The sequence below is a fragment of the Rhagoletis zephyria genome, unplaced genomic scaffold (assembly GCF_001687245.7).
Source record: "Rhagoletis zephyria isolate East Lansing unplaced genomic scaffold, Rhagoletis_zephyria_1.1 Rzeph_scaffold_00059, whole genome shotgun sequence".
NCBI classification, from domain to species: Eukaryota; Metazoa; Arthropoda; class Insecta; order Diptera; family Tephritidae; genus Rhagoletis; species Rhagoletis zephyria.
The window spans coordinates 319487-339177 of NW_016157143.1; the positions used below are offsets into that span (position 1 = coordinate 319487).

At 36.5% G+C, this 19691-nt stretch overlaps 1 protein-coding gene across 5 annotated transcripts in view; it reads right to left on the reverse strand.

The window, feature by feature from the left end:
* wnd (Mitogen-activated protein kinase kinase kinase 13 wallenda) overlaps nucleotides 1-18577 on the reverse strand; it is a 48117-nt gene extending 29540 nt beyond the window's left edge. For 2 of the 5 annotated variants that reach the window (XR_001848559.1, XM_017624946.1), the window contains exons 1-2: nucleotides 18318-18577; nucleotides 16256-16474 (exon numbers count right to left, since the gene is read on the reverse strand). Coding sequence is in view for 4 of the 5 variants with exons in the window: in XM_017624946.1 (XP_017480435.1) it covers nucleotides 16256-16410 (155 nt within the window). In the remaining variant the exon portion in view is untranslated. Of the gene's footprint in view, nucleotides 1-2771; nucleotides 3365-6982; nucleotides 7849-16255; nucleotides 16475-18317 lie in introns of those variants that run through there. The other 3 variants (XM_017624969.1, XM_017624960.1, XM_017624954.1) reach the window with 3 other exon arrangements.
* Between the last annotated feature and the right edge of the window lie 1114 nt (nucleotides 18578-19691).

Below are 19691 nucleotides of genomic sequence, written 5' to 3' on the forward strand. Positions count from 1 at the left end.
CAAATATTTACGTACATACATATGTACATATGAAAGCTATAGCTAGAAACTAGTTAGATTAGAAAGTGTGTAGCGGACAATTCTCAAAATAATTACAAAATAGCATACGTATATACATATACATCATATATATGTTTACGTATATAAAGGGTGCTGCAGATCTTTGACCGATACTATTTGTGATATGTTAATTGGGGTGTCACAGTTGGTTCCAAATTGTGTCTCAAAGCGTAGACGTCTACCGTACAAAAGTTGAAAAGGACGTCGCCAACATTTTGTTACACTCAAAGGTATTTTTTTGCGCCTACATTTTGCTGTTGTCGTAGCATGGTTGCATTAGGGCAACAGCAATCAGATTTTTTAAATTTATTGTGGACGTTTTCCGTATTTGCATTTGATTTGAGCGCAATGACGGTTGTTTTATCCGTCAGTGCAGCATTTTGCAGTTTTGAAAAAGAATCTAACGAGGTTGGTCTAGCGGTGAACGAGGACAAGACAAAGTATCACCTGGTAACACATACCAAGTCTTCGCGTATTGGGACACACGTCACTGTCCGCAGTCATAGCATTGAAGTAGTGAAGGGACAATAATGTTAGCCTGGAGATAAATCGTAGAATAACTCTTGCCAATAGGTGCTACTTTGGGCTCGGTAGGGAATTGAAAAGCAAAGCCCTCTCTCGGCGAACGAAGCACGAGTTTTTTTTTTTAACTACATGGACATAGTGAGCGCATAAAAATACAACGATTGCGCTGGCTTGGACAAGTTATACGCATGGATGACGACGCTCCTGTGAAAAGGTCATTCGGCTTCGCACCTATGGGTGAACAACGAAAGCAAGGGCGCCCACGAACACTTTGGAAGAACCAAGTACAGAAGGATCTGTCCGCGCTTGGGATGAACAACTTGTGCAAATTAGCAAAGGAGAGAGAGAAGCAACTGGCGAGGTCCAAATCGACAAACGGTTGTAGTGCCGAATAAGAAGTAGAAGATTTACGGAAATACCGTTAAATGGGAGGTGATCCGATTTCGACCATTTCCAATACCAACTTAAGTACCTTGGATAAAGAGAACCTTCATACCCAATTTCGTTCAGATATCTCAATTTTTGCTCGAGTTATCGTGTCATATATAGCTTAATCGACTTCTCTCTTTATTATGAGCCTGATATACATATATATGTCTATATATTCGATTTCTTTAAGCTGTTACAAACAAACTAAGGCATATGCAAGAAGTGTTCCATGTGAAAAAAAATATTTAAAACAGTGCATTTTAAATACATAAAAACTGCTGCTACTTCTTTCTTAGTAACATTGTTTTCTTCCAGAAGCATCGATCCATCTTTTGCAAGGCTCAGTAATCAGCATTTCCTGAGTTAGGCGAACGTATGGATAAACGTTTTACAAATAAATTTTGACAATTTAGAATTTTTGCAAAAAGGGATTTCAAAGATTTCACCAAAGAAATAAAATCAACTGCTCTACTGCTACTATCTGTTCAATATGCCTTGAAACAAGCCTTAAGCGAATAGTGTTATAATACCCTTGTGTACAAGTGCGCTCGGGTATGAAAATATATACATATCTTTTGCCAACTTATACTTAACTGTCTACCTTTCATTAGAATGTTCTCCTATTCTTGTCGACCTTTACATTCAGCCAATCCAGCCAAACTTAGCCCTTGTCTAAAAAACCTCAAGCGTTCATCTCTCAGCACTTCGCTATTAAAAGTTACATAGCGTGCTATGGCGTCTTCACGTTCACGGCAAGGAAGCCAAAGGCCAGTTATGGCATAATTATGTTGACGGATGTTTTGCTCGGAGTGTATACCATATCTGACAATCTGGCGAGTTAGAACGATGGCCAGATATTTTTTTAGCCGTCAAGTGGTTTCTGCTATTGAAGCTACGTCAGAAAATGGGTGAATATTGTGACTCGAGGGCACCGTAGGGCTAGAGAATGTGTTGTGATTACCTTAGTCCAACTTTTTTCTGGAGCATTTGGAAGAGCCGCATTCTGGTTTATTTGAAAATAAATGCTCAGAGCACATGGAAGTCTTATATTGATGTGACTATGAGTGAAAAAAAGCTAAAAAAAAAAATTATCCATCAGTTACACATTTTTTAAGCTTGCTCAGGATTGGACACTTCGTTAAAGCCATACTATTGAAAAAATAGTATCCATCAAAATATCACTTGCGCTTTTTGGCACTCTACTCCACTTGAATTTTATTTACAGAAACCGCAAACTCCCATAATTCAGATCATGAGAGGCAACAACCACCCTAACCATACAAATGCATGTGTTCAAGAGACAATAAAAAATAAATAATTCTGAGATAAATTTAACGTTTTTACGGACTTTGACCCTGTTGCGTATGTAGATATGTATGTATGGCTGTGTGTGTATGTATACTTAATTGTTCGCTTACATGCGCCGCAGACAAAAGTCGCAATTGTGTTGTGTAATTTTTTTGTTGTTGAGGAACTTGTGGTTTTTGGGAATCTCTTTTATTGTATTGAAAACAAAAAAAAATATATATCGGCTTAATAGAATTATGAACGCAGTTAGCAATGTCAGGCCTCACTATACGCGAATTCCCGTACTTTTATATACACGTACATATTTATGTGTAGGTACATATTTCTATAATAGTATGTGTGCAGAGTTATTGTAAAAATTGGCAATTCATTGGGGGCTAATGACACAGGACTTTCGACCGTCACTCACAGGTGGACCCCATCGTGCACATTCACACACTCAGACTCACCTTTTTTCGTTTGCCACTTTGTCAGGCGGGTCGATGTTTTTTCCAAAAAACGATATGTAGAATACCATCTTGAGTAGTATTTATGAATGTATTTCCTTTCACACGTTGGTGGAATTATCCGTTATTACAATTTGTAGATATGTAATGCGTTTTTTTTTTTGCAAGTGTAGGTGTTAGATTTTACTTTTTTTTAGTAAATATTTGCCTTATCGTGGGTTTCCGTGCAGCTGTATTGTGTTGGGCTTAAGTATTTTTACTGTTTTTTAAGTGCATTTTTTTTGTTAGTTGAAGGAATGCGTGGAAAAATGTGAAATACATACTAAATATTGCTAGCTTGTGCGAAAAGTTGCTAAGTCTGTCGTTTATGTTCGCTTATATTTTGATACAGAAAGCAGGGAAATTAAATATGCATCGTTTCAGGAAGGACTGAATATTTTTTTTCCATTGCTGCTTATTACTACGCAGTGAAACAAAAATTTGCCAAGTTCCGGGAAAGCACAAAAACAGCGATAAATTCAAAACAATGCCATTTTCGCATCTCTTTTAGTAAGAACGTACGTAGTTATGTTCCGCTTTGTCTTCGAAAATTTTGGCTATTAAAATTTTGTAAAATATTTGAAGAAAATAAGTTAAGGAAGTTTTCCTTTTCTCGTGCAAAATTTCAAACACTGGACTTAACAAAATTTTACTCTATGCTAGCGTTATGTACAGTGACTGAAAAATGTGTTCACATTCTGCTTATTTTTGAATACATATTCAGCCTTATCATGAGTTTCATTTTCTCCGCACCGGTTCACTTTTCACTTTTGGTTTCCATGTATTTACTATGGGCGGATTTAAAATTTTCGGGTGAATTTTTTTTAGGCGGAACTCAGTATAAGGCAGATTGATAATGCTTTCCGTAAATTTTTTTCTATTATTTTTTATACGCTTTACCGAAATTCATATAAATGAAATTCTCAAACTGTATGCCAAGCTTTAAGAATATTCAATCAATTTTTAACAAAATTGCGAATTACAACGTTATACTACATGTTGTACGTTTAAAGCAGCTAAGAATTCAGGTAGATTTTTGAAAATTTATTTTTGTCCCGTCTTTTGCGGTTTTTTTTTTTCATATAAGAAGTGCAATTTATTAAAACTGACGATTATTTTTATATATTTTTTTTTTGCGAGTGGTCTTGTTCATTTTATTGCATAAGAAATTCATATTTATATGAAAAAAAGTCCAAAAATGTGTCAGTAGAAAAAATTATTAAAATTCAACACGTTTTTTCAGCCGTTTGAAACTTGCACTTTATTGTATTAAGATGATATGAGTATATAAAACTACACACCTAAGAATATTCTAAGATTCAAATTATAAATATTGAAATTTTAATGAAAAATTTCTAAATTTTGTGTTAAGTTTGAAACTTTCATTCATATGGTTTTTGCTAAAGCATGAGAAATATATTTATAAGAAAAAAAATATTACTTATCATGGTGAAATAATAATAAGGTGTTATCACTTAGGGGGTGGTTGTTGTAATTTTGGCAATTTCGGCATGCCAGCGTTACAGTAATGCCTACTCTATTCATTCCAATTTCATTTCTGTGCAAACCGGAACAAAAAATGGAGCAGACAATATTAAAAAAAAATTTTTCACTATCGAATAAACAGTGAGTTAGGTAGTTGCAAATTATTTTTATTTGCAAATAGCTTACGTATAAACCATGATAAAAACATAGTAAGTTAAAACCGTTCTCTCAACTCGTCGGCCATGATTTTTTTTTTAAGTTTGTCAACATTTTAAAATCATATAAAATTGATAGTAAAAAAAAGAAATTGTTCAAAGTTATTGTTGTTTGAGATTGAAAATGAGAATGTGTGTGTGACTTTGTGTGAAAAATTTTAAAATTAAATTGCTTGCAAATGTCAAGAATTTGAAAAATTCCTCTCAGCTATTCTACCTTCCTATTTTCATTGGAAAATTTTAGCGATACATAATTTCAAATAATTGTGATTTTGTAAGTAAATTTTTGGTAAAATATATACTACACATATCCAACAGATTATTAGAGCAGTACCTCGGATGGCTACGATAATGCAATTTGGTCTATTAATTTAAACGCATAATTATTTTATAATATAACTGATAGAATTCAGAAATGTAATTTTAAAATATTAACGAAAATAAAGGTCGTAATAAAATTTCCTTTAAAGTTAAGATATTTAAAACCTAAGTACGCATATACATGTACTTCAGAACTGAAGGAAAAAAATACAAATAAAATTCCATACGGGTTAATATGTAATTTTTAGTAGAATTTAAAATAATTAAATAAAGAGAACGGTATAATTTAATTTGTTTTAATATGAATAAATAAAAGACGTAAAATAGCCTTTATTTTTTCAAGTTTTAACCATCATCATATGTGTGGTACGACCGTGTGGCCTTTGAGTTTTACAAACTTAATAATTTTAAGGTAGAAAAATATAACTGAATAATAATTATTAAAATCAATATATTTGATCGAAAAAATAAAAATTAAGTAATGATAATTTCTTTTGAGCGAAAAAATGAAACTGTAGTTATACTGGTTTACAGAAAAAGTATTTTACTGACGCAAGCATCATTAAACTGGTGTGGGGTCCACGATATATGTATGTATTGGAAATAGTACCCAAAAAGTAGTAAACATAATCCTAATCTTTTCGCCCTTTTTCTAGTACCCCAAAATGCATGGCCGCAATTGGCATGCAGAAAAAGTGAGGTTAGATATGTAAGTGACAGCACCTTATATTTATTTCACCATGATTACTTATAAACTTTATGATTATAAATTTAAAAAAGAGTTTGTGAACACTTGTTTGAGACACTGCTTATTTATTGTTTAGAATTGGGTTTTCAGAGAAAACAGTTTTATTTAGAAATAAACCTTTAACTTTTTTGTAATCTTTTGCAATAGTTTTGTGTATACAGAACAATTATTTATTCTGTTTCAGGCAAATTTTCGCAGTAAATATTTTTCCGTTGTATTTTCTAATATTTATTCGATCAATCATGGCAAGATTTTCAGCGCTTTTCTTAGTAAATATATTTTGCATCATGTAACTTTTGAACTTTAATTAAATTGTTTGTCAGTAAATTAAATTTTCGCGTGAATTTCACTATACACAATTTGTATTAAAAATTTTAAAAAACTCTTTAATTTGATTATTTTTAAATTTTTCGGGCAATTTTCTCAGTAAAATTTTTTTATTTTAGAACTATTTGGTTTTTTTAAGGTATTTTTCCTTTTTTTCAATATACATACATAGATATGCACTTTTGTGTTAATTTTTACCAGTAGAAAATTTATTTTAGAATCATTTATTATTTGTTAAAATTTTTGGTGTTTCTGTACATTTTTTTGTTTTGTCAGCGGTATTCTCACTCAATATTTTTTAATTTAATTTTTTTAACATTCTCTTATCGCAACTTTTTCCAGCGAATCTGCGGCTGTTCTTTTTATAATTTTTAAAATTATTTTTAGCGCAGTGTATGTTTGTATGTATGTTCATTAGAGCGTACCAAAAAAAAAAAAAAAATTACCCTTTTTTTCTCTTGCGAATGTAATGAATTTTTGCAAAGGCAATTTCGAAAAAATATTTTTTTTTGCCGATCGTAGGGGCTGCCTTTTTACTTTTTGCGTCATATCTTCGATGTTCTTGTTTCAATGAAGCAATTTTTGTTTGTTCCAAAGTTCATTGGAAATCATTAAAAATCATTAAACTTTTGCTAAAAAAGCACTGTTCCAGTTTCCATTATTCCAGTAGAACTATTTAAAAATCAAATCTCATTGTCAAATGTTCTTACATAGTAGTCAATGAAATTTGCAATAAGGGTCGCCTTTCGGTTCAGCAAAAAAGTTTTTTTTTCCAATTTGCCTGGCAAAAATACTTTAGGCTCAGTGATGTGCGGGGAACTTTTTTGCTTACTTGTAAGGTGGTACGGTCTAATGTAGATATGCATTTACATACCTATGTATTTTTTACACTTAGCTGAAAGTAAGCTTTTGATATGAAGACACACTCTTTGATCCCCACTGTAAACCTCTTTAGTGATGCATGTGTGTATGCATGTATATGTACATTTCCATACATACCTACATATGTATGGATTATTTATGTATATAGTATTTACATTATATACAATATTAGTTTTATAAATATTTAATGTACTAACCACTACAATTATATTCGGAGGAAAATCTTTAGGTTGACATTTATTTCTGCAGACCAGTTGTGCATATTTTTTTTTTGGTTTTTTTTTCAAGAGTATTTTTTATTTATATACATAAATAAATATATTTACGTTTTTTAGGCTTTGTTAGGCATACCACAATCCCCAGTATGTAAAACTTTTCGATGTATGTATGTACATATGTGTGAGCCGTTTAATTGCTTTGGCTTTTGCCATTAACTGGTAGTCGCATCTCCGGCTATACATATATCTTTTTGGTATCACACCACTGCCCCAAGCACTTCGTCTTTCGCATTGGGAGCCGGAGTTGTCGCGCGTCGCTACTATCTACACGTATCTAAGATATGTTTCGTGTTTCGTTTGAGCGGCAAAATTACGAATGCTCGGTTTGGATTGCGCTCGTCGGTGGCGGCAGGTTAAAAAAAGCGACGTGACGTCAAGGTAAAAAGACAAGCTTCTTTAGATGTGCGTGTGTAAACTTTATATGTATTGTGCAGTGCTCTTACAAAGCACTGTATATTTGTATTCGTATACGAAATTCGCTTAATTTTCTACTAACTTCTTTCCATATAAATTATAATTTAACACACACGCGCACAGGTGGTTTTATTTCTTAATTGTAGCAATTTTTTCTTTTTGTAAATTACTTCTCGTTTCAAAAGCGCATTTATTATCAATTCTACTTAATTGCAATTTAGATTTTTCAATATCATTTCACCATCCCTTTCAGTTCGATTTTTTTCCACTTTGCTCACAGATAAGCCACACGCGCAAGTTTTCGCTACAATGACGGAACAAGCCAACAATGGAACTCACCGTTACGATTGAAGTTCCTCAACTGATTTTCGCTTTGGAGATTCGGTGCTCACAGTCGCAATGCGAATTTTTTTTCTCCCCAACATTTTGCTGATTATGAGATAATATGCGCGATAATGTTGTTATTGTTATTCTTTTGTTGGTGTTGTTATTTTTTTTGTGTGTGTTGGTGTTAGTGTTAATGCTGGCGTTGTTAAATTTCGCATTGAAGTTATTGGCTTGTTGGGTTTTGTTGGCCAGCTGCTAGTACTTTGATATGTAAAGCCGCTTGTAAGCTTATACAGGGTGATAAATATTAGCTTTAACTACCGAACAGGTATGGCGCTAAAATGCCGATATTGAACTAACCGTGTTAGTGTTATATTTACGATCCACGTGCCAAATTTAATCTAAATCCATCCAGCCGTTTGTGAGTGCAGAGTGGTTTCGTATTGTGCCGATTTTTCATTACTTGTAAATACTACTTTTCGAATAGGTGTCAACCGCAATCAAAAATATTTTCAAACTCAATATTTCTTAATACACTCTCATTTGACAACTGTATTTAGATATTTCATATAACTTGTGTATGACTTAATTAAATTCGACTTTTTCAACTGGTGGCAACCCTCTTCGAAAAATTTGCAAATTGAACCTTCTTAAATGTCTTTCGTCTGACATTGTGATACATATTTCAATTAACTGATGAATAAAGTAGAATTTAATTTTTTAAACACGGGGCAACCCTCGTAAATATACTTCGGAAATAAAGTGTCTTCAAACCCATTTCGATTAATACACATCTTCTTAAATAATTTGAATTTATCTTTTTTAACCTGTGGTAACATTCTTGAAATACCTAAAAAATATTCTAAATGTTCAAACTAAATATTTCTTAAAACTCTTTTATTTGGAACCCATATTTTAATATTGCATATAACGTGTGTATAATTTAATGAAATTCGATTTTTCAACCAGGTGGCAACTTTCTTAAGCAAATGTTCACCCTAAAATCTTCTTCGACCTCTTTCATACGACACCCATATTTGCCCTAATTCGAGTTGAACTTGATTTTTTGAACCGATGGCAACCCTCCTATATATAGTTATGTAAGAAATAAAATCTCTTCAAAACCATTTTGATTGATATCCATATTTTAATAATTAATATAATTTATGAAACAAATTTACTTTAACTTTTTAACGCCGTCGCAAAATTCAGCCTCCACGAAAAAACGTCGGACAACGGATTGAGGCTGATCGACTTCGCCGGGGCCCAAAACATAGTAGTATGCAGTACTAGATTCAAGCATAAAAAGATTCATCAAGCTACGTAGCTGTCTCCGGATCGAAAAACGATCATGTTTTGATAGACGGAAGACATGCTTCCAGTGTTTGGGACGTACGTACACTCCGAGGCCCAAACATCGACTAGGACCACTATCTTGTTGCAGCCGAGGTACGCAACCGCCTCCGTGCAGCAAAAAAATGTGCGCCCAAATATGCAAGGAAAGCTTAACGTCGAAAAGTTGCAATCACAACAGACAGCCAGTGCTTTCGCTACTCGACTCTCACACCTGCTCTCAGAGAGCACTCTTCAACAAACCGACGACATATGCGAGCAGTGGAACCACATTTCCCGCTCATTAAGTACCGCCGCCGAAGAAGTAGTCGGATTTCAGCGAGTCCGAAAGAACAACTGGTACGATGAGGGGCAGGGTTGCCAACTATACTTAGCTATGAAGAGCCATGTTGAGGATAAAAAAGTGCCAAAATGTGCCAAATAGAAAAATGAAAGTGCCAAAAAAGGTGGCATTGTTTTTAATCCTTCACATTTAGCATTAAAAACAATGCCAAAGTAAGAAAAACCAGTTGTACAATAAACTATAGAAATTAGAAAATTTTAGTTGTGAAAAAGAAGTAGACGCAAAGGATTTCACAAAAATATATTAATACTACTATTTTTCAAAAGTGCCATTTTGGCACTTTGTGCAAAGAACTTGATATGCTGGCCGACAAGAAGAATGCCCGAAAATTTTACCAGAGAGTTAGACGACTTATGGAAGGTTTCAAGGCTAGGGGGTACTCCTGTAAGAACAATCATGGCGACTACCGATGTTCAGAACGTACTTAAATTATTGAGGTAACACTTTTCCACCCTACTGTATTGTAGGTAGCAGCACGGAAAGTTGTGAAGAAGAAGGATCCGATCCCCCAGTCGATGAAGACGGCCGCCAAATTGATATGGCTGTGTAAAATGACGTTGAGCAATACCACCATCTCCGTCGGAATTGGTAAAGACCTCTCCGAGCTGTTCGCCACCAAACGAGGTTTCAGACAGGGTGATTGCCTTTTATGTGACTTCTTTAATCTGATGTTGGAGAAGATAATAAGAGCTGCAGAACTGAACTGATCAGGAACAATTTACTAAAGAAGCGTGCAATTGGTGGCTTAATTCAGGAGTAAAGTCCTCTCTCGACGTACGAAAACCACACTCTATAAGTCACTCATCATGCCCGTGTTGGTATATGGCGCAGAAGCATGGACAATGTCAACATCCGATGAGGCGGCTCTTGAAGTATTCGAGAGAATGATTTTGCGGAAGACTTACGGGTCTTTACGCGTTGGCGACGGCGAGTACCGCATGAGCTTTGCAACGACATGGATATAGTGCAGCGAATTAAAATATGCGGCTCCACTGGCTTGACCATGTCGTTAGAATGAACACCAACGCTCCAGCTCTGAAAGTATTCAATTCGGAACCCGCTGGTTGTAGCAGAGGAAGAGCGAGGCCCCCACTGAGATGGAAACACCAGGTGGAGAAGGACTTGGCTTCACTTGGAGTTTCCAATTGACCCACAAGATAAACGACTGGCCTGCTTTGTAAGTAATTTATATATAGCTAACCGGGGTGAGGAACCAACTTATATTGGCCCTACCTCGAAGAACGACCTTAACATAACACTCCACACTAGTGAGGAAATCGGAGTAGAAAACTGGGAGGTGCTTAGTACACCCTCGTTCTCTGACCATAGGTATGTAGGATTTCAGGTAAAATTCTCAGCCCGTACAAAAAGCGAAACTTTCAGAAATCCCAAGAACACGAACTGGGAATTGTATGAAAGGGTAGTGCGGAAGAATTGAACCAAGTATAGGGTAAGTGATTCCCACTCTGAATTGGAGGAACTGGTAGTCACACTTACCAACACTCTAAATAAAGCTTATCGCAGGCTATGGTGGACCGCTGCCAACAAAATCTCGTATAGAAAACCATTGGAGCGATTACAGCGGCTCGCTGCAGTGTGCATAACAGCGGCGGTACTTGAAAGGCTACTTGACCTACCTCCAATCGACATCACGGTGGAGTGCACTGCAGCGAAATCCGCCATGAGATTGATGGCCTTGGGTGAACTCTCCGCAAGAACCTTCGGGCACAGCTCGATGTGCAGGGGGATGGAGGACAAAATAGACCACATACCCCCACGTTTCATCTGGGAAAGAAGGTTCAAAGCTACGGTTAAGGAAGGCGGATGGCGCATGAGCACGTGACCCTCCAGCGGAACCTATAACATCTACCCGGATGGATCATAAATGGCTGATGGAGTGGGCGCCGGAGTCTATTGCGCCGAGTTAGACCTCAGGCAATCCTTCAAGCTTCCAGTGTACGGAAGTCTTCGCTGCAGGGAAAGCTGCTTAGATAGCTAGCAACGCAGGAAACTATATAAAAAATATCCATATATATGTCGATAGCCAGGCGGCGATTAAGGCTATAATCTCACATCGTATCGCGTCAGAAAATGTCCTTAGAAGCAGGGAAGTAGTAGGCAGGGCGGCCGAGAGTAAACGGCTGCATATATACTGGGTTTCAGGCCACAAGGGCATTATAGACAACGAAATAGCTGATGAGATTGGTAAAAGTGCCATCCGTCTTGCTAGCGAATCAATACAGGAAATACAAAAGTCGCTAAAAACGATCTATAATGAAATTTCCGAAAGAGCTGGGTGCCGGATCAGGGTGAGATAGAACGCATTAGCGAAACCATGCGAAACCACCAATATCATGTGCAATAGCAGCAAGGGAAACGCCCATTTCTAGCTTACATGGTCACTAGGGATTGCAGGACAGTTGTCGTCCTAATGACGGGCCACAACCTACTGGCATCCCACGCAAGCAGAATGGGCATTTGTAGCAGGGACGTATGCAGGAAGTGCAGGGAGGTAGGCATGAGTGAGACGTTAGAACGTATAGGACGTCCTATACGATGACTACTTTAGATCGCAGTAAAACGGACCTCCATCTGGCACTACAAAGGACCAACGGGTCTATGTAAGGCGCATTAGCCGGCCAGTGTAACCTAACCTTACCTAACCTATATGTACGAATATAAAACTTTGGATGAGTGAAATCTCGGTTGTGATAGATTTTAAAGTGTTCTTTGCAAGAGCAGCATATAAAGATATCAATATTTTACAAGGAAAATCAAATAAACAGAAATAAGTTTCTATAAACTAAAATGATCTTTTAATTTTTTAAGAATTCCAATTGGTAAAATCACCCTGTAGAGTCCCATATACATATTCATCAGTATGTTGGCCGAGAGATAGAAAGGTAAATACATAGATACATACACGCATATATACAAAACATACATACGTACATATATACTCCAGCCTTTTCAACTAAGTCGCGCTCACCATCAGGCACTTTACTTTTGGTTAACAAACCATCGATGCTTGCGCTCAGATCGTAAAACTAGTTTTTGAAGCTGGGATAGACAGAGACCTAAAAGTTGCACGCACACCGAAGCATGGGCGACTATGTACATACATATACAAATACCTATATACTGTGTTTATATACATACATTGTACATCAACAAGGTGCTAATACGACTACATCTAATGTTCACATAATTTGAATTTCATGAGTGAACGGTGGCTGTCACCGCATAGAACTGATAGAACCAATAACGACAAAGAATAATGGAAACCTGTTAATGTTATCATAAAGAGTGTTAGAATTTTACAGACGACTTTTGCAGATTTTTTGGAAAATTTTAAATGCTAATTTTTGCTATGTAGTTATGTATGTGCATAGAAACATACTGATGTTGAACACAACACCGTTTATACGAATATACATACATACAATACTTTGTTTTTCACCGTAAAACTCAAAGTCCAGAATAAAAAAAATATATATATATATACATATATATGTATGAAGTTAACAGTTATAGCACAAAAATACCCGAACCAGTTGTCTGTCTAGCACAGTGATTCCCAAAGTGGTCCCGGAGACCCCCAGGGGTCAACGGGAGACTCGACGGGGATCTACGATGGCGTGAAAGAAATATGGGGGTCCATGAGTTGTAAGTGGGGGTCCACGAAAATTTATCTGGTTTCGATAGAAAAGAACCAAAATTTTTGCTTGATAGCCTCTTTATTTAAGTATATTTTTTTTTTTGAGTGGTGTATGCACTTACCGTTACTTGCAGACTAAAAAGAACCGGATGTTGATATAACACTGAGTGGGGCACGGCGGAAATTGTTGGCGGCAGAGATTTAAGCACTTGTGTCTTTTCAATGCTACAGGATAGTTCGCCACTATTACCTTTGTTGAAGAGATTCTATAATGTTGAGTTCCCTGAGGTTAAATACTGGATTAATTCCATCACTGAGACCGGTCTCACACATTGTCGTCGATGATGGCTCCAAAACTGCCTCTGGGTCGTGATATGGGGTCAATTTCCAAGTTAATGGGGATAAGCTTCACTTTTATGTTGGGGAATATGCTTCAGTCTTCCAGGTTGAGGTAATTACAATCCTCAAAGCCAGGTACTATGTGGTGGAACATAGGTGGAGGGGGAGGAGTTTACGTGTCTGCAGTGACAACCAAGCTGCACTTAAGGCATTGGCCTACCCTCTAACTACTTCCAAACTAGTTCGGCAATGCAAGTCTCGACTAAATTACGGTGGTAAACATAACGAGCTTGTTTTGCTATGGGTACCAGATCACTCAGGTGTACCTGGTAATGACACAGCTGACCATTTGGCCAGAATTGGCTCAGACCAGGAATTCCTCGGTCCGCAACCAGTTTTAGCACACCCACTTTCGGCCATCGAAGCAACCATCACAAATTGGGTGAATACTTCGTTCAGCAATGACTGGGAGGCATCGAGGGGATGCATGTCGGCTCATGTTGCCATCAATCTCAGAAGGGCTATCTAGTTTTTTGCTCTCACTGAGCAGCCCACACTGCACACAAGTTGTTGGACTGCTGACTTGTCACTTCACGTTGCACAAACACCTGACTGTGATAGGCCTAGACCATTGGCCCATCCTGCTTTGAAGAGGATGTGACGGTGGAACACTTTTTGTGTTCTTGTGTAATCACATTATTTTAATACATAGAAATAAAAAATAATAGAAAGAAAATCTTTTATTTTTATTTTGGCCACTCCGAGTTTAGTCTTTGAATTCACCCGCGATGCAAATTTACATACATGGGCAGATCTAATCTTCACATTTCATTTTTTTACGAGCTATGGAAATATTTAGAAATTTATCAGCAGGGAGTCCACCGAAACCGGTATATTTTTGAAAAGGGTCTACGTGAAAAAAAAAGTTTGGGAGCCTCTGGTCTAGCACATGCTGAATTCTTTTATGCTCGTGACGTAAATAAGTTCGGCGAGCAAATATTTGACGTGTATTATTTGAGGCCACATTTTAAATGCATATGTACATTTTTTATTTGTGTGCTTGTTAACACCAAAGCATGCTTGGTTTGCTTTTAACATTTGAATATAATGTTCAGATAGGTATTTTGATAGCACACTGCTCGTAAAGAAGTACTCCAGATCCTTTCAATCAGTATCGATCATTCCCGAAAAAAGGTACCACTCAATTCATTCATCTTCTATACAAAAGGCAACCGAACTGCCTCCAAATGCTTGACAGGGATTTTAACATTAATACGGCTCTGTCAAAGGCTGGAGAAGACGTTCAGATTGCGTTGCGTCACTATAAATGGACCCCCGCCTCTGTGTGGCATCTAAATGGGTTAAAGGACATCTTCCCTTACACCAGAGGGGATACTCTGTAATGCGATACGAAAGAAAAATGTGATGCGATAGGCAATCGTACAGCGTATTACTAACTTACGATGTATTTGCCTATCGCATCGCATTGCTCTTTCGTGTCGCATTACGGAGTAGCCCCCCAGATGTGAGGTGTGACGACGAGAACAGAGGTTGCTGAGGAGTTTTCCCCTGAATTCTGAAGACTACCACATCAAAAGAGAATAGTTGTTTGTGGCCGACGATCGAAAAATCTTCATAATATCTCTTTGATTTAATAAGGTAACGTAAAACCGAATGGGCGATTCCTCGACTTCAAGTTTAACTATATAAGCAAATCCCCACAAAATAGATCTAACCTACAATTTATGTGTTTTCTCACCTTCGTAAAAGGTTGAGATATTTATATAAAAAAAGAGTGTTCCAGCGACGAAAGGTTCTTTTGACCAGAGCAGGAGCCTTAATATGTTTTTGAGGCCACTGAACACGAATATGAAGTCCCTTTTGTTCCATCACGTTTGATTTTTCTCTAGCCTCGAAAAACTTGCCAGGGTTTATGTGACAGACAAAATTGTATACATATTGACGGATTTACTTTAATCTTTGTAATTGGGGGATTAAGGGTATCTGATTAGCAATATGAAGCCAGATTTTTTAAACCCATAATGGCTAATCGAATATGGCGTGGAATGAACAAAAAAGTATTGAATTCGAATGGAACCAAAAGTCATAGGTTTTTTATGAAAATTAAGCCACTGGAAAATCGGTTTCCGGAAATACGTTCCAAAATAAATCATCTTACCACCCAGTCGGTAAAATCAGCCAACACCAACACATGTATATAATTGCTTTGATTTCAATTTCAGAAATCTGGTTTTACTATGTTTGTAATCAGCAAATTCAAAACCCTATACAGTTACCAAATTGTATAAGAATTCAATTTTTTTTTTTGTAAATCTGACCAATTTATTGGATCTGTCATTTGAAATTTTGAAAATCTAACTTTATATTCGTAATCACCGATCGCAAAAACTCCTAGAAACCAGGTTATACATAAATTCAATAATTAAAAAAAAAAATCAATCGGCATATTGGAACCGCCATTTTGGATGTTGAAAAGTTGACTTCATTTTCGCAATCATTCACCCAAAAACCTCTATCAAGATCATAGTAAATCCGTCGGTATTTATACAATTTCATGTGCCACATAAAGTCCGTCAGGATTTTGAGGTTAGAAAAAAACGTGATAACTTGGAGCCAAACATACTTCGAAGCGGCTCCAAACACATATAGAGCACATGGTCTGGCCAAAAGAATCTTTCATAGATTTTTTTTGTGGTGCTTAATAGAAAATTTAGTAATTATCCAAAAATGTTTTTACCTTCTTCGAAAATCGTCCGTTTGGTTCTGATATATATTGACAGCACTGCCATGATGGGATCGCATATGTGGTAAGACATTATGAGAAAGTGATAGTTCTACTGCTCTTTCAAGATCCTGACGACTTCTGTTTATTTGTTCGCTGGAAGCATGCATCGTCAGAGGAGTAAGTGGCTATGTATATGGAAATACATTTATACTACTCCCAATAAAATTATTGCTGGAATAAGAATGAAGAAAATTTCCTTATTAAATCACGGAATTTAGTACAAGATAGTATCTAGAGGAATTCATATAACGTGATAAACTACCGATCAAGATAAAGATAAAGATAAAGATGCAGATGAAGATGAAGATGAAGATGAAGATGAAGATGAAGATGAAGATGAAGATGAAGATGAAGATGAAGAATTGAATTGAGATTGAGACTAAGATACATTTTCTAGTAATAAGAAACTAAGCACTTCATTATAATGGTCTGGAAATGCACACACCACATTTTTCCGCATTCGAAATTCAGCCGTTGCACTGACACGCAAAAAAAAAGGTGATCTGTACATTCAACCAGACTCACCTACCGACATGTATTTCGATATTTTCCTCATGATTTTTGCAATTAACTCGAAATTTAGGAGGTGTATGAGTCAAACCGACCTCATATTCGGATTCAGTGGGTCGAGCTACATACATTACGGTAGGTGTGTCTGATTAAAAGACACACAACTTTTCATTGTGTGCCGGTTTTATAAAAAAAGGTAAATTAAATTAATGGAACTTTTTTCTATAAAGTATCACTTTTTCATTTTTTATTTTAATTATTGGTTAAAAAGATTGGTATAATCGTATGTTGTTAACCAGAGTTATTGAATATTCATTTATAAGAATTTTGCGTATGTCTGTACCAGACATCTGCAGCGGGTGCATGATTTTCGTGTATACTCGATCATCTAACAAAACCCGTTTTGCATCGTTCTCTGTATACGAGCAGAAGTATTGTTCGTTATCGACTGAGCTCAAGACGAACATGTTGGCCACAACACCCGATTGCTTTTCATACATACTTGATTGGGTTCGGGTGCTTTGCAGCTCAATATACCCGGGTGTTCGAGTTTCAACCCGAGTGTGCACAAAATTTTCTTGATTGGCTTATGACGTTTTTGTTTCTACAAAAAATGTTGCCTTCTCATCGCGGTGTTCTTAGTTTTTGTGCGTAGAGGGTAAAGAGAAGGTTGAATTTTTCGGTAGTTTGTTTAAGTGTACATTTAACCATTTCTTATATTTTTGCTCATACAAAATGCGGCATCACGACGCCTACATCCATTTAGGTATAAATGTGTGTAGATCGGCAATGCCCAAGCCCTATACACTCGGTGCACATTTATTTTTTGTAAAAGTACTTATGTACCTACATAGTTTTAGGCTGTGTTCTAATATATACACACACAGCTTTCCACGCGAAACTATACGAAATAGATGCAAAAACATTTTTGTCTACTTCGCTTCTAATTTTTTCATTGCGTATGCACAAGCACAAAGCAACAACATTTTCGTATGCTTTGTGGGAACATATTGGCGCCAGTTACCTTCAGCGTAAATTTCTTTGTTGTCCTGCATTTTATCGCAATGTTCGGGTGTCCGTTTCATTGTTACACAAATTTTCGGGTTAGCTGCGGGTGTCCGAGTGTGGTGTTCGCTTGTGCTCAATTTATAGCGAGGGTGATCGAACAGACTCGTTCGTAACCAAAGCAGCTGTCGGGTATGCATCTCGATCGAACACATAGTAGCCGAGTGTGGCGTTCGCTTGTGCTTGATTTTTAGTGAGTGTGATCAAAAAGGCTCGATCATACTCAAAGCTGTTCTCTGGTCTGTACATATGTATTATCCTACATAGGAATGTCTACACACATTTAACGCACATGCGTAAGCGAACGCAAATACCACTAAGCAACCCAACAAATACTTACGTACATATGTATGTACGTACAAATGTACACTGCTATGCATAAAAATAGACAGACGTATTTCCGCGAAATCGAAATGAATAAAGAAGGATGTCCACTCACCGATTACAATTTCAAGAGAACTGTTAGAAAACACCTTCACTTCCACTACAGCTGGGTGGCAAACAGGATACAAAAGCGCACAAATACACGCAAGTACTGCTAAGGAGCACTAGTATAAGAGTGTAGAATTACATATAATGCCGGATTTGAGTTGCGTATAACATTTGGACTTTATATAGGCAGCGTTAAAAATATGTATTGTATGTAATTATAATTGTTTTTATATTTGTAAATTTTTTACTTTTCATAAAAATATTTTTAGATTATTTTTCACTTTTTTGGGATTATTTATTTTCTTTTTATTATTTTAATTTTTCACAAATTATTGATTATATAAATACACAAACAGGATTTGCAACTTCAGCTCACACTTAATGCATATATCAATAGAGGCAACGCTGCTGGCTGGCACGTTCACTGGCTAAAACAAGAAATACTTATTAACCTTCACTGCTTGAAAATTTCTTAGATTGCAAATCGATTGCAATTATTATTTAGCGCAAAACTTTATATAATTTTCATTTTCGCTTTTGTTTGCATCAAAAATTGCTTGTAAAAAACGATCTGCCACATTTACACCGTAAATTTCTGCTTCGATTTTTTACACTTGCTGGAATTTTAGCCAAGAATCACAGCGTTTCGCCACTTCAGCATAGATGTTGCCTATCCGTTTGCCAAATTCACCATGGTTGTCGTTGACTTTTTCCTTGGCTCCTTCTTATTTAACTTCTTCTTCTTCCACCCGCTTCTACCGCAAACCACTACCACTTTGTGTAGCACTTTGCTGGTGCTTTCGTTGTTGTTGCTTTACGCCAACATAAAATCAATACTGGCCACATACCACATTTTTCAATTCACTTTTCTGCACATCGCAAAATTTGCAAAACTATACAAATTAGTTTCATATAAAACTGCTTGAATATTTTATTTAAAAATTGTTCACTCTGAACATTAAATCAACAATTTTATTAAATTTTTTTTTATATGCAACTCTATACCGCAAATACGCGTGCAATCCACTAAGCATTTATTCCGTGTATTCCGCGTGCTCTCCGGCGCCGACGATTACTAGTTCCACTGGCCAAAGTAGGCAAAGAACCAAGCCATGTTGGTTGCCACTGAAGCTGTTGTCTCAACCGCTGTTGTTGTTTTTGTTGCAGTCATTAATGTTTGGCCAAATCGATAGATTGCGCAGTGGTGAGTGGTAAGAAAAAAATTGTGGGAAACTGTTTGCCATATTGGTGGTGGCTCTTGTGCTTCCTGAGAGCGCCCATATGCCATGTACAAGTACATAAATCCAGTTTTGTGTGTTGAGGCTGTTGCTCAAATCCAGTTTTGAGAGACCAACAACAAAAGTCAGTAGCATACACACAT